The 16,031-nt window shown below is 47.2% G+C and overlaps 1 protein-coding gene across 1 annotated transcript in view; it reads right to left on the bottom strand.

Annotated features, from left to right (window-relative positions):
- The window catches only part of ANKH (ANKH inorganic pyrophosphate transport regulator), a 180,069-nt gene extending 177,351 nt beyond the window's left edge, over positions 1 to 2,718 (bottom strand). The window contains exon 1 of the mRNA XM_077269709.1: positions 2,353 to 2,718. Coding sequence (XP_077125824.1) covers positions 2,353 to 2,448 — 96 coding nt within the window. The 5' untranslated portion in view covers positions 2,449 to 2,718. The remainder of the gene's footprint in view (positions 1 to 2,352) is intronic.
- Positions 2,719 to 16,031: the final 13,313 nt, after the last annotated feature.

Raw genomic sequence — 16,031 nt, 5'->3', positions numbered from 1 at the left:
GATTACACTGCTCACTCACTGCCACAGGCGGCCAACAATGGGGGCAAGGTGGGAACAGCTGATTATTATCAGCAAACATTATGTGCAGCTGCCCACAGACCACAGTCGGGTTACCCAGCGATAGTCAAGAACCGCTCACATTGCATATCAAGAGGGAAGGAAATACATAGTATAACTGGGGAGCAACTATATTAGTGGCATCTCCACCTGGGCCCACAACTGGAATAGTCGCCTTTTTCATATGGATCCCCTAGTCTACAAGGCCCTGCACCCACTACAGTTACACCCCTGGTACTCTCTGAATGCAGAATACAGGCCACCTCTTATGACAGCCTGTACGCTGCTGCCTACAAAGGAAACGGCATGATGGCCACATAGGGGTATGAAAGCTATAGGGAACGGCATGATGGCCACATAGGGGTATGAAAGCTATATGGAACAGCATGATGGCCACATAGGGGTATGAAAGCTATATGGAACAGCATGATGGCCACATAGGGGTATGAAAGCTATATGGAACAGCATGATGGCCACATAGGGGTATGAAAGCTATATGGAACAGCATGATGGCCACATAGGGGTATGAAAGCTATATGGAACGGCATGATGGCCACATAGGGGTATGGAAGCTATAAGAAATGGCATGATGGCCACATAGGGGTATGAAAGCTATAAGGAAGGGCATGAAGTCCACATAGGGGTATGAAAGCTACAGGGAACAGCATGATGGCCACATAGGGATATGAAAGCTATAGGGAATGGCATGATGGCCACATAGGGGTATGAAAGCTATAGGGAATGGCATGATAGCGACATAGGAGTATGAAAGCTATAGAGAACGGCATGATGGCCACATAGGGGTATGAAAGCTATAGGGACGGCATGATGGCCACATAGGGGTATGAAAGCTATAGGGACGGCATGATAGCGACATAGGAGTATGAAAGCTATAGAGAACGGCATGATGGCCACATAGGGGTATGAAAGCTATAGGGACGGCATGATGGCCACATAGGTGTATGAAAGCTATAGGGACGGCATGATGGCCACATAGGTGTATGAAAGCTATAGAGAACGGCATGATGGCCACATAGGGGTATGGAAGCTATATGGAATGGCATGATGGCCACATAGGGGTATGGAAGCTATATGGAACGGCATGATGGCCACATAGGGGTATGGAAGCTATAAGAAACGGCATGATGGCCACATAGTGGTATGAAAGCTATAAGGAAGGGCATGAAGTCCACATAGGGGTATGAAAGCTACAGGGAATGGCATGATGGCGACATAGGGGAATGAAAGCTAGAGGGAACGGCATGATGGCCACATAGGGGTATGAAAGCTATAGGGAATGGCATGATGGCGACATAGGGGAATGAAAGCTATAGGGAATGGGCATGATGGCCACATAGGTGTATGAAAGCTATAGAGAACGGCATGATGGCCACATAGGTGTATGAAAGCTATAGAGAACGGCATGATGGCCACATAGGGGTATGAAAGCTATAAGGAACGGCATGATGGCCACATAGGGGTATGGAAGCTATAAGGAACGGCATGATGGCCACATAGGGGTATGGAAGCTACAGGGAATGGGCATGATGGCCACATAGGGGTATGAAAGCTAGAGGGAATAGGATTCTGTGTAATTCTGCCCATAAACAGAGTGATTCCAATAGAAGAAGAATATCCAAAAATTGCTCACATGGGCACGAAACTGCAGGAAAACGAATGAAAGACATTTTAGATTCCGTGGCCATTCCTCAGTTGTGATCTCTTGGTTTACCAGCCAGGTATGAGCAGTCATTGCCGGTGACGGTGGTCAGGTACGGCACAATGAATCGGCTCCATACAGTTCCTGCCAAATGATCAGCTCATCTCTGGGGCAAGTGCTCATTATGGAAGTGGCCAACGATGCATGTAACTGGCAATCACTAGGGGACTGTGGAAATGACACAGCAGATGACCTCATCTGACAGCCAGCAGCTCCCAGGCGCTGACCCCCATCATCCTCAGCCCTGGGCATGCAGGGGCCGCATCACAGAGAACACAAACATTGTACAATAATAAATAGTACAATAATACGGCTGGGGATAATATTTATATGGATGGTAATATTATGAAAATCAAGTTAATAACATGGAGGATGATGGTAATAATAAGATGATAATGGTAACATGAATAGCAAAAATGATTAATAATCATAATAAGTGATGATCTCATTAATAGTCATAATAATAAGTGATCTCATTATTAATCGGGATAATACTACTATGGCTGGTGCTGATGCTGTGGTCACCATGATGCCCCCTGACAGTGGTGCCCACAGTGACCCCCAGTGCAGCCTACCTGCTCCCCGAAGTCGATGGCTATGTTGGTGATCCCCAGAGGCACCAAGAAGCGGATGAGCGGCCAGTAAGGAGTGAGCGCCGGGAATTTCACCATAGTCTCTGGCTCTCTGTGCTAGAGATGCGGGCAGCACAGGCACAGCCGACGACCGAGCCCAGAGCAGCAGATAGCGGTCCGCATGTGGCTGCCTAGCAAGAAATGCCAAAGATCAGGACCATCCCTGCCCTCCCACACAGCGGTGATCTGCGGCCAGGAGGAGGAGGCACGTTACAAATATCTGCCATCACCAGACAATGGTGGCGAGGGAGAAGAAGCAGCGGCGGCTGCGGACGGTGTGCTGCGTGTGTGCTACCAGGAGATTACTGTGTGCGCAGCTCCTCTCCTCCCCCCGTTATCACAGCGTGACACTGATGAAGCAGGGAGGACACGGTCTGCACAGGGCGACACCGTGCGGTCATACGTGTGTACAGCAATACAGTGCTCAGAGCTGGCGGGTGTGCAGTAGCGCCCCCTGCTAGAGGCCGGGTGGAGTTCGGCCTGGTTTCCTTGTGGTAACTGTGGGGGCTCGGGGAGCCGTGCTCAGGCTGGGGGAGCTGTGTGGAGCTGGGCAATGGAAAAGCTCCCATTCTATAGAGCACTTCATTTCATTTAACCATTCCCTCATTACTTTTAAGTCCACGCTCACTGCAGCAAAACCAACATTCTTTTCATCTCTCATATCCTCCCTGTCTCACAACCCTAAACAGCTTGTCAACACTTTCAATTCTCTCATCTAACTCTCTGGACCCGATATCACCTCCCTACTAACTAGAATCCCGCAATGTCTGTCCGCTATTTCATCTTCTCTGCTCGGGGTTAATCTGCTAAGTTGAGAGCTTATGAAGAGTTGAGGCTCTCAACTGCTCACTGTTACCCACTCACATCTCCTATATAAACTGGGTCCTGTTAGCACTCATTGTCAGAGTAGCTTTTGCTGCATGGCTGGAGGTTGTTGGTTATTAGAGAAGGCGTTTGGTGGATTTATCTGTGACTGTTGCTAGGTTTTGAGTGTGTGATAATTCCCTTTCTTCTCCTACTTTGGTTTAACCCTATCCCCCACTCCCTAGTGCATACCTCTCTTATTTGTGTGAGTATATTTGTATGTTTGGTATTTTCCTTTATCCCTGTTCGTATTACCTTGTTAGTTTGGTTGGTGTATTACAGTACACTACTACTCCCCTCTTCCTTCGGTGGGGGAAGAGTACAGACGGAGGGCGAATTCAGGAGCTAAGGTACGTGGCTCCGGCATCTTCACCATCAAAAGTAATCCAGAGAACAGGGCGTGCTAGGGCCCCCTAGCGTTAGCTGGTCTGGGACACCCAACAACAGAGTCAGACACCTGCTCTGTGGCCTCCCTTCTAACACTCTCGCACCCCTCCAATCTATCCTAAATCAGCTGCCCTACTAATTCACCTGTCTCCCCGCTATTCTACGGCCTCGCCTCTCTGTCAATCCCTTCATTGGCTCCCCATTGCCCAGAGATTCCAGTTCAAAGCCCTAATCATGGCATACAAAGCCACAACCTGTCTCCTCCATATATCTGTGACTTAGTCTCCCGGTACCTACCTGCACCAACCTCCTATTCTCACAAAATCTCCTCTACACCCCTTTTATTTCCTCTTCCCACAATCACATACAAGATTTTTCCCATGCATCCCCCTCTATTCTGGAACTCTACCCCAACATATCAGACTTTCTCCTACCATGGGAACCTATAAAAGGAACCTGAAGACCTACCTCTTCCGACAAATCTATCACCTACACTAACCATCCCTCTACCAAACTGCTGCATGACCAGCTCTATCCTCACCTACTGTATTCTCACCCATCCCTTGTAGATTGTGAGCCATCGCGGGCAGGGTCCTCTCTCCTCCTGTACCAGGCGGTGACTCGTTTTGTTCAGTATTATTGTACTTGTTTTTATTATGTATATGAAGCGCCCCCACTGCCGCAGGGCCGAGGGGCACCCAGTACCGGGCCGCTACGTCTCGGTTCTGGGGTTGTCACGGTGGCTGGGCCCGGTCCGTGACCCTGCTGAGGGGCGTCCAGTGAAAGTTGAGAATGTGATAAGGTTGTGGTGCGGTGCAGGTCGCAGTAAATAATGAGGACACCAGGTTGCAGTCTCTTTACCTCTTTACTGAAGGCTTCAGGATCCTCAGTCCGGAATACGGTTAACCGGACTACGGGAGTCCGGCCGGTCCAATGGCACCTCCAGAGTTCCCTTTGCAGGTGGAAATCTGTGCCTACCTTCTAGTGCTTGTGTGTTGTGGTCCTCTCCTGCTGTGCTTATGGGCTAGTCCCCACAACTGTTGTGTCTGTTTCTGAAGTTCCCTCACAACTCGATTTTGATGTTCTTCTTCGTCCCCCCAGATGATATGGCTAGAACGCACCCGTATGACGGGTAGGCTCGGAGCTCTTCCGTGACCCTAGTGTCGCCCCTCTCCAACTGTTGCCCCCTATGTCTTCTTAGGTGATTTGAGTGAGACAGCCCGCCTATAACTGACTGTCCTGCCGTAGGTTTGAAGTAAGGCCTGGAGCTCAATACTTCCTCGGCGTTTCCGGCCACCGGCTACGCGCCTCAGTAGGATGTTGCCTCGTCTTACAGCACGACTCCTACTGGTGTTTCTCCTTGTTGCGTTGATCTCGTTTCTCACTCAGCACAATAAACCTCGCTTCTTGTCCTTTCTTGGGGTACCGCCGCGATGAAGTGCAGGCGCGGTCCCGTAACGTTCTTTCCTGTTCGCTAGGCCTCTGTCAGGATCCCACCCCTGACAGGGACCCCCCTGAATCTTCCCCTGCAACACCCTCTGCCACAGGATGTTGCCTGGTTCCAACCCAGTCAGCTTCTCCCTAACTTCCTATCTAACCCCCAGTTTTACCAGATTGTGAGGAGTGGCCTAATACATAGCACCCTTAGCTCCCGCTGGAGGCCAGACTGTGAAGTGTATTGGTGTCTGTGATACCTGGTCAGGTGAACTCCTTCAGTGCCATCAGAAGTACCATAGCCCCCCTTAGCGGCAGAGCATCAGTACTGCAACAACCAGGACTCTGGGGCACTGCACTCCCCCCCGGTTAAACCCAGTACTCCTGGACTGGGAAGAAAACAACATTACATGTCAGCAAAAAGACATACAATTTTGAAATGCAATAACAAGTAAACTTGAACAGAGCTTCCCTTTATGGGAGGTGAGGACACTTGAACGTTACAAACATGGTTAAATATTTTAAATAACACACTATAAATAACTTCTCTTACCCAACCGGGTATTCTACTTAGTGCAATTTCTGAACAATAATTTAACATTGCATTTAAGGACGTACACACTGAATCCACTAAAGACCCTCTTATAAAACACTATAAGGCTAATCAACTTTTCTTCATTTTCCACCTTTACTTCTGCAGGACCGCCTGTCTATCTGCCCCAGGCCTACTGCCTCTCGTTCTGTTGCAGGACCGCCCCTTTCCGCCCGGGCCTACTGCCTTTCTGCTACTATACACAGTATAGAACTTATCAACCTTCTCTCAGTTCAAGATCACTGAGCCATCTCGGTATGGCTCCTAGGAGGACTCACCGACTAACCCCGTACGGGTTCACTTCCTGTCCTACATTTCCTTCCTAACACATTATTAAACATTTCTTACAATTAACTAGCTAACTACATATAACTTTTACATGTAAGCATTATTCGACTTTAAGTGCTACCGTTGAACGTCCCCTTTAAGAAGGGACCAAGTCTCTCGGAGGTAGTGCAACTTCTCAAGCTGCAAGTTCGCCTACAGCAAGGACTCCGGTACTGCTTCCAGGAACAGTTTCTTCGCAAAGAGTCCTTTTCTTTGTAAAACCAGTAGAGGGCACCATTAAGAAGGTGCAAACTATTTACAATAAGTTTGTAATCATGCAGTGTTCATGATCCAGCAGTTCTTTTCAACAATGATGAACAAGAAACAAAAACAAAAGCAAAAAGGGAAAATAGGGATCCCGGGTAAACTAAGGGATCCCTTTAAGAGTTAACCCTAGACGGGTTGTAGCAGCAAGAAGACACATAAAAGGACGAACAGTTAACTATATACAAATGATGAAGCATTCTTGCTTACTCAGTTTCTGGCTGGGCAGGAGGCGGCCTCCTCCCGGGCCTCACCGGACAAACGGGTCGTGATGGTGTAGCAAAGTCCGGTCCCAGTAATGATAGGATCCCTCGTTGGGACACCCTCCTCGCTCGTGGGTGAACACGACCCGTAGCGACACAGTGGGTCTGAATCCCCTGGGGTTCCGCGGGGGCAGGTTCCGGCACCTTCCCTGCAGGAGGCTCGTCTTCCGACGTTTCGGCAGCAGCCTGGAGTGTGACGCACCGCTGGACGCCCCGAGGTATCCAGCCAACCTCCCTCCTCCACCGGGTGTAAGTCACTGCGTCTCCGGGCTCCAGGTCGCGACCGTACCTTCCCCCGCAGGGTTCCACCGCTTCCCGATCCACACGGACCTGCAGTGGCTCTCCAATTTCTTGTATAACTCCCCATCCTTCCCGGGAGTTGAAGAACACCACCACACCCCAATGTGACGGGGGAACCTCCTCGACTTCCGTCAGGTCGATCTGGGCCGCAGGCTGGGGTCTATTCCTCCACGCCGTCATCAGGCGCCGCAGATGTTCTGCCTCCGGCAGGATCCTCAGGCCCTGCGCCTGCAGCCCGCACTCTGCTGCGGCCGGGATGGAGGAAGCAGGGGACACCGGAGTTAGGCGGACCTCCGTAGGCTGGCCCAGCCGAGCGGTCACACGAGCATCGGCCTCCCGGCGGCATGCTATCTGCCGGGCCTCGGCTGCGACCACACACTCCTCAGAAGGCGGCCAGTTGGGTCTGCCCGTCGGTAGCTCCGTAACGGCCAGTCCCTGCAACGATGGCGCGTCTGGGGCTGTGTCGGGTGGTGCAGCCTCATGCTGGGTCGGGTCGTCCCCACACGGTGCTCCCGGCGTCGCCATCTTTGCTTCCTCTCCAGTGTCTTCTTCCCGCGGTCTCTTTCGTGGGCGGCCCCGTCTCCATGGTCTCTACCCTCCAAAGAGGATGAGAAGGCGGACCTCGGCTGCTGACGGACACGTCCTCAGGATGCAAAAATGTTTAGACTGGGCGGCCATTGTCTTTCGCGCTCTTCAGCTGGTCCACGCCTACTCCACGCCCCTCTTCTCCTTCTGCGCTCTCCTCAGCGCTGTAATGGCGGTGGGTTTTGGCGGCAAATGGCAATGCACAGTCTTGGCAATAAGTCACAGTCCAAGTATAATAAATCACAGTTCCAAGGCACACATGACCTGATTCTTCAGGCTTAAGTAGATCCTGTTCGTGACGCCAAGTTGAAGCGCCCCCACTGCCGCAGGGCCGAGGGGCACCCGGTACCGGGCCGCTACGTCTCGGTTCTGGGGTTGTCACGGTGGCTGGGCCCGGTCCGTGACCCTGCTGAGGGGCGTCCAGTGAAAGTTGAGAATGTGATAAGGTTGTGGTGCGGTGCAGGTCGCAGTAAATAATGAGGACACCAGGTTGCAGTCTCTTTACCTCTTTACTGAAGGCTTCAGGATCCTCAGTCCGGAATACGGTTAGCCGGACTGCGGGAGTCCGGCCGGTCCGATGGCACCTCCAGAGTTCCCTTTGCAGGTGGAAATCTGTGCCTACCTTCTAGCGCTTGTGTGTTGTGGTCCTCCCCTGCTGTGCTTATGGGCTAGTCCCCACAACTGTTGTGTCTGTTTCTGAAGTTCCCTCACAACTCGATTTTGATGTCCTTCTTCGTCCCCCCAGATGATATGGCTAGGACGCACCCATATGACGGGTAGGCTCGGAGCTCTTCCAGGACCCTAGTGTCGCCCCTCTCCAACTGTTGCCCCCTATGTCTTCTTAGGTGATTTGAGTGAGACAGCCCACCTATAACTGACTGTCCTGCCGTAGGTTTGAAGTAAGGCCTGGAGCTCAATACTTCCTCGGCGTTTCCGGCCACCGGCTACGCGCCTCAGTAGGATTTTGCCTCGTCTTACAGCACGACTCCTACTGGTGTTTCTCCTTGTTGCGTTGATCTCGTTTCTCACTCAGCACAATAAACCTCGCTTCTTGTCCTTTCTTGGGGTACCGCCGCGATGAAGTGCAGGCGCGGTCCCGTAACGTTCTTTCCTGTTCGCTAGGCCTCTGTCAGGATCCCACCCCTGACAGGGACCCCCCTGAATCTTCCCCTGCAACACCCTCTGCCACAGGATGTTGCCTGGTTCCAACCCAGTCAGCTTCTCCCTAACTTCCTATCTAACCCCCAGTTTTACCAGATTGTGAGGAGTGGCCTAATACATAGCTCCCTTAGCTCCCCCTGGAGGCCAGACTGTGAAGTGTATTGGTGTCTGTGATACCTGGTCAGGTGAACTCCTTCAGTGGCATCAGACTTAGCGGCGGAGCATCAGTACTGCAACGACCAGGACTCTGGGGCGCTGCATATACCCCACCTCACATGTAAAGCGCCATGGACTAAATGGCTTTATAATAATAAATAAGTTTTCTTTCGTTAGCCTCCATACTTCCTTTTCACTCACAGGCTTAGTGAATTGTCCCCATAATGTGTGATGTGAGGGACAGATGACAACCTCTGTACAGCATCTCAGAATATCTTGCTATTAAGTAAAAAAAAAAATAATTATAAGGTTAAAAGTCAACTTGGAGGATTTTTTTGTCATCCATTTTCTCTGTTTTTAGATTAATTTTAGTCACTATAAGGCCTCGTTCACACATTCACTATTTGGTGATTTTTTTACCTCAGTATTTGTAATCCAAACCCAGGAGTGGGAGAATCTGAGGAAAAGTATAATGGAAACTCGTCACCACTCCTGTATTTATCACCCACTCCTGGTTTTGGATTACAGAAGCTGAGGTAAAAAACTCACCAAATACTGAATGTGTGCACGTGGCCTGAAGGGTGAAAACTGTAGCCTCCGAGCGCTCCGCTATAACGACCACCAGCTCAGAACCACATATGGAGCGTTAGTGATGTGCCAGGACATCTGATGGCGGTTTTTTCTGGTTTCTTGATTTTGAAAGAATCTTTCTATACTTTTAATATGTGGGCTGTGTTATAAGATGGGCATATGTTATGCATTTAGGAATATTTGACTTGTTTTTATCTTTGTGACACTCTGCTTTGTGTTTATTGATTTATATTGACAATGGTGGTCAATTGATACACATCTACTTAGCTTAGTTATTTATTATTTAGTATATTTCATATTGGGTGGCCTATAGTTACATTTGGGTATTTTCTATCCCATTTTGTTATCTCTATAAACTATACAATCTTTTTTAGTATCATTTGGAGCCAACTATAGGGTATAATATAGATAGCCATCGTTGAGCAGGGCGGCATTTTGTGCTTATTTCTAGGGTGCCAACCTCTGCAGAATAGGTAGGAGAATTCATAGGGCTTAACTTCTATATCCATTTGCCAGTTTCTTTTTAAGGCACTCAATACAATTGTTAGTTTTTCATGCGATTGGGTATCGTTACCTTTTTGCTGATATCTAGCAGTTATTAATTATGATGGTTTGTTTTGGGGGTTGTGATTGTAGTGTATCTAATAAACTTTAACCTACACATAAATAGCGTTAAAATGTTTCCTAGCCGCTTTACCGAAAGCACAGCCATAGGAATGTGTACTGAGCAGTTGTAGTCGCTCCTGAGCACATTGATTGACAGCTCCTTCTGGACCAATGCAATGCAGGGTGAGCTGTCAATCAAAGTGCCCAGGAGTGATTATAGCCGCCACTCACAGTATAGTGACTGTAACCTCTTTGTCCACACGTCTATGACTGAAAGTGAGCAGTAACAGGGAGGATAAAAGTTCATTTCCTCCCAGTAGCCATGCTTTTTGTAAGGTGGCCAGGCAGCATTTACCTGTAGATTAACCCTGTATCTGCAGGTAAATGTGGCTTTTGCACATGATAGTTTCATTTAACCAGAACTATTATTCCTTCATTCTAAGGAATTCTTGTGAAGGTAGGTGGATCTTCACAATTAGTAAGTGATTGCATGCTTTAGTGACCCCTTTATAACAGTGCTACTGTAATATACTGTAAAAGGCATCTGTATTTTGCATAAAGTGATAAATGTTTAATGCTGCGAAAAGGTTAAACCTACCGCAGAAGAAAATGGTATATACATGAAGATGTTAAATACGGAATAGCGAATAATACAAGGACAATTCATAAAATAGCCCTGAAAATTACAGATCTTTATAAAATGCAACTATTTCCTCCCATAAGGAAATACACTGCACATGTTAATTATATTTGTATTTTTATAACCTTGTGGTAAGGGCAGATTGAGTCATTCTTTTTAAGCTAAGGTTCTGTTTTGGGGGATTCCCACCAGATGTTCAGATAAGGACCAATGTCTCCACATCATCTCCAGCAATTCCGCCAATGCTTTGGTTATAATATTAGCTTAAATGTAGGTGCTACAATCCATGGATAGCTGTACACCAAACAAACGATTAGGTATAGATTCACTTGCTAACTATTGCTGGGTTTGCATTTGGACCTTGTATTTTGCTTACCATAATCGATAAAAAAAAACCCTTGTAGTTGGGTTATCCATAAAGGTTTAGATAAAAAGTACTTCTAGACATGTAAATCTTTGCCTTTTTATTTAACTGTTTTGTTGGTATATCTGTTTCTAGAAAATCTGGCTACAAACAATTAGGGTATGTGCACACGTATTCCTGGCCACTGCGGATTTTTCCGCAGCAGTTTTGATAAATCTGCAGGGCAAAAACGCTGCGTTTTTGCTGCAGATTTATCGCGGATTTACAGTGGATTTACCACGTTTTTTCTGTGGTTTTACAACTGCGGTTTTCCATAGGGCCAGCTGTAAAACCGCTGTGGAATCCGCAGAAAGAATTGACATGCTGTGGAATGTAAACCGCTGCGTTTCCGAGCGTTTTTTTTCACAGCATGTGCACAGCGTTTTTGGTTTCCCATAGGTTTACATTGAACTGTAAACTCATGGGAAACTGCTGCGGACCCGCAGCTGCAGAAACGCTGCGGATCCGCAGCAAAATCCACATCGTGTGCACATACCCTTACTTTTGCTACAACTTCTAGGCTTCATGCCCACGATGAGATTTGGTGAGTTTTTGATGTTGTACATTTTCTGCCCCCATTAAATAAGATAGGTTACTTAAATGTTTTAAAAAATATAAAGAGTGAAAAATGCACCAAAAACTCATCATGGGAACATAGCCCTACAGAGCTTTTGTATACAATTAAGAGACTTGCTACAATGTACTTAGCTTGCTACAATTCAGCACTTTCTTTCACTGCCTTGGAGCTGGTAGACATGTTGGGCCATGCATGTGTAGAATACATGACCGCTCTGAACAACTGGAGCACATGACTTCCCTTCCAGTAAGAACTATAATGGGGTCTTAGAGCGCTATTTGAATTTGTGGGTCGGTACCAGTTGTTTGTGCTATGGTATGTATCCTACCCTGACTGAGCTTTCACTGAGTTGAGAATAGTTTTCAGTAACAGTTTACCGTCTTTGACCACACTTTTTGTATAACCCATATATATATATATATATATATTCAGCTCAGTTATTCCTAGTCCCACTTCTTTGCTTATTCCAGTCCACCCTTCTGACTGCATCTCATATTACGGCTGACTACACTTTTTCCCAAACTCTTGGATACTAGTGTATCGCTGATTCCTGTTGCGGGTTTTCTGATCCCAACTCCTGAAATGATCCATACAACTCTTTTATCATGGAACATCTTGACTTCATTTCAGTGACTGCACCACTCCTCTCCTGACTAAACTACTTCTCTATCTGTGCTTCTGCTGGCAGCCAGTGACTATTCTAGGGACCATAACATGGGGATTCTTCTGCAACCAAATGCAATCTTCCGTGCAGTGGTCAACAGTCAAGGCCATTTAATCCCTTAGGCTGGGGTCACGCTCGCACGAGTCTCTCACATCAATACCCGGCATAGCCACCGGCACTCAGGACCGGAGCATGTGGCTGTTGTACTTCTATTCAGCTGAACGCTCTGGCCTGGAGTGCCGGTGGCAGTGCCGGGTATTGATGCGAGAGACTCATGCGAGTTTCTCGCTTTGCACTCGCAAGTGTGACCCCTGCCTTAGAAAAAGTTTCCCACTCTGGCCTGCAATAAGTAGATTGATCTTGCTATAGATCGTTCATTCATCAAGTCACCATTGCTCTAGATCGAGCCAAAGGGTGAAAAAAAAAGGATAGTGTCAATCCTGATCTCCTATGTAGCCTAGCCTATCATTTGGACTGCACAGTAGTGTTAAGATGACAGACATGGAGACCTTCAACAGGCCCCTGGCTGCCATAATCACTCATTTGTATTCTGCAACCATGTTGCTTAACCCATTCACGCCATGTCCATTTTGCGTTTTTTCATTATCGTTTTTCCTCCTCTTTTTCCAAAAGTCATAACTTTTTTATTTTTATGTCAACATAGCGTATGAGGGCTTGTTTTTTGCGGGACAAGTTGTACTTTTGACTAACACCATTGATTTTACCATTTAGTGTACTGGAAAACAGCAAAAAAAAAACAGTGCAATTCAACAATAGCTTTTTGATTTTTTTATTTGCCATGTTCCCTATATTGTAAACCTGACCTGATAACATCATTTGCCAGGTCAGAAGGAGTATGAAAATACCAAACATGTATAGTTTATTTTTTTATTTACATGGTGAAAAAAAATTCCAATATTTGTCCGAAATTTTTTTTTTGCTATTTTCCAAGACCAGTAGCGTTTTTTTCATTTTTGAAGATCTGGGCCTGGGTGAGGGCTTATTTTTTGTTGCCTAGCCTGAAGCTTTTATTGATAGTATTTTACGCTTGGAGGCATTTTGATTTTTGTTCTTGTTATGCCGTTTACTGATCTGATTAATTTACTTTATGTATGATACAAAATATGAGTTTTTTTATTGTTTTATTTGCAATAGGGCAAAAGATTTAAAGTTTTGTGTTTTACTTTTTTCATGTTTTTTAAAACTTTTTTTTCCACTTTTTATTTTATTTAATAGTCCCCTTAGGAGACTTGAAGCTGCGATTGTCCAATTGCCTGTGCTACACATAACAATGCTTCAGCACTGCTATGAATAGCAAAAATCATGATCACCTATGAACGCTAGCCAAGAGCCGGCGTTTATAGGAGATTCACAATGACAGGCAAGGGGGTCTTCTACAGACCCCCGGCTGTCATGACAACACATAGGCGTCCCTTTTACATACAGTAAGCAGGATTTGTGATGCGCTTCCGCTTGGCACGTGTTAAATCCCACTATCAGTGATTGACAGCGGGGTTTATCTGGTTAACAGCCGCTTTTACAGGCATATAGCAACTGATCAAATCAGCTGTCATGTGCGGGCTCGGCGCTGGAGCCCACAACAAAGTTGGGAACACGACATATGACATAAATATAAGTAATATGTCGTGAAGGGGGTTAAATGGCACCGTCAGAGTATGACAGCAGCATCTAAATCAGCGGTTCTCAACCTGGGGGTCGCGACCCCGAGGGGGGTCGAACGACCAAAACACAGGGGTCGCCACCTCTCTCACCTCCCCATCCACCTTCCCCCGTATGCCTGGACTGCTAGCTTTACTCCCGGCATAGCTTTGGGATCCCCGCAGGAAAATGAATCGATCGCGCATCGGATCTAGGGAGATACCAACTTCCGACGTCCCCCCTTCTTGTTTGGTGCAGCCAGGACAGATCCGGAATCTGTGGCACGTATCTGGCAACGGAATCCAGGGATGCAGGAAGAACGCGGCTGCCGGCATCGGTAATCGGCTTGAAGGGCTGACGTCACACGCTGCTCCACTTCCTCATTCCGGAGCAGAGAGAGCAGCGTGCTGTGTGTCACGCGGGGGTGGACTGCAGATGACGGAAGAGCAGGGTGAGTCTCTCCCCTCTCCGGTGATCCCATCTGCTGAGTTGTTTGTAATCCTCTCCTGTGCGATACTGTGTGCTGAGCCATGTATCTAATCCTCTCCTGTGCGATACTGTCTGCTGAGCTGTGTATCTAATCCTCTCCTGTGCGATACTGTGTGCTGAGCCATGTATCTAATCCCCTCCTGTGTGATACTGTGTGCTGAGCCATGTATCTAATCCTATCCTGTGTGATACTGTGTGCTGAGCCATGTATCTAATCCTCTCCCGTGTGATACTGTGTGCTGAGCCATGTATCTAATCCTCTCCTGTGCGATACTGTGCTGAGCCATGTATCTAATCCTCTCCTGTGTGATACTGTGTGCTGAGCCATGTATCTACTCTTCTCCTGTGTGATACTGTCTGCTGAGCCATGTATCTAATCCTATCCTGTGTGATACTGTGTGCTGAGCCATGTATCTAATCCTCTCCTGTGTGATACTGTGTGCTGAGCCATGTATCTACTCTTCTCCTGTGTGATACTGTCTGCTGAGCCATGTATCTAATCCTATCCTGTGTGATACTGTGTGCTGAGCCATGTATCTAATCCTCTCCTGTGTGATACTGTCTGCTGAGCCATGTATCTAATCCTATCCTGTGTGATACTGTCTGCTGAGCTGTACATCTAATCCTCTCCTATGTGATACTGTGTGCTGAGCCGTGTATCTAATCCTATCCTGTGTGATACTGTGTGCTGAGCCGTGTATCTAATCTTATCCTGTGTGATACTGACTACTGAGCCGTGTATCTAATCCTATCCTGTGATCTCATCTGCTGAGCTGTATCTAATCTTATCCTGTGTGATACTGTCTGCTGAGCTGTATCTAATCTTATCCTGTGTGATACTGCCTGAGTTGTATCTAATCCTATCCTGTGATACACTGCTCAGCAGTCAGTATCTAATCCCATCCTGTGTGATACTGTCTGCTGAGCTGTGTATCTAATCTTATACTGTGTGATACTGTGCTGAGCCGTGTATCTAATCTTATAGTGTGTGATACTGACTGCTGAGCTGTATCTAATCCTCTCCTGTGTGATACAGTCTGCTGAGCTGTGTATCTAATCCTCTCCCATGTGATTAGCTGTATCTCATTCTCCCCTGTGTGACCCCATCCGGTGGGCACTGTGGTATAACCCTTCTCGCTGTTTCAGGTTGGGTGGTCTTGGAGGTCATCGCTTTTGCTGTTCTTTTCTTCTGACTGGGGGCGATGGATGAGCAGGTGGAGGCAGAAGGCAGATCAGGCGGGCGAGCAGGGTGAGTGTCTATGCCATAACTAATAAAATTACAGTTTTAAAGTAGCCACCAAAATTATTTTTTGGGTTGGGGGTCACCGCAACATGAGGAACTGTATTGCGGGGTCACGGCATTAGAAAGGTTGAGAACCACTGATCTAAATAGTTAAACAGCAGTGAGTGCTGCTGTTAGAGACACATTCCCAACACAGCCATCACCAGTGTTGATGTGGTTCTGCTTGAACGTACATACGTCCATTTGTTCTAAGGGATTAAAACTTTCATCCAATCAACTACAAAAAATACTTGTGCTGAAGTTCCTTCTGAAGTTATAAACTTTCTTTTTATTTTTTTTACCTATGTTCAGACTTTCCTAAATCTCCACCTTTCCGGTTTCTCGTCCCAACGTCCTACACATTTGATTTGACAGTGT

This window comes from Ranitomeya variabilis, chromosome 6, assembly GCF_051348905.1.
Source record: "Ranitomeya variabilis isolate aRanVar5 chromosome 6, aRanVar5.hap1, whole genome shotgun sequence".
Lineage (NCBI taxonomy): Eukaryota > Metazoa > Chordata > Amphibia > Anura > Dendrobatidae > Ranitomeya > Ranitomeya variabilis.
The sequence above is the reverse complement of the archived record's forward strand: the minus strand, read 5'-3'. Positions and strand labels throughout refer to the sequence as shown.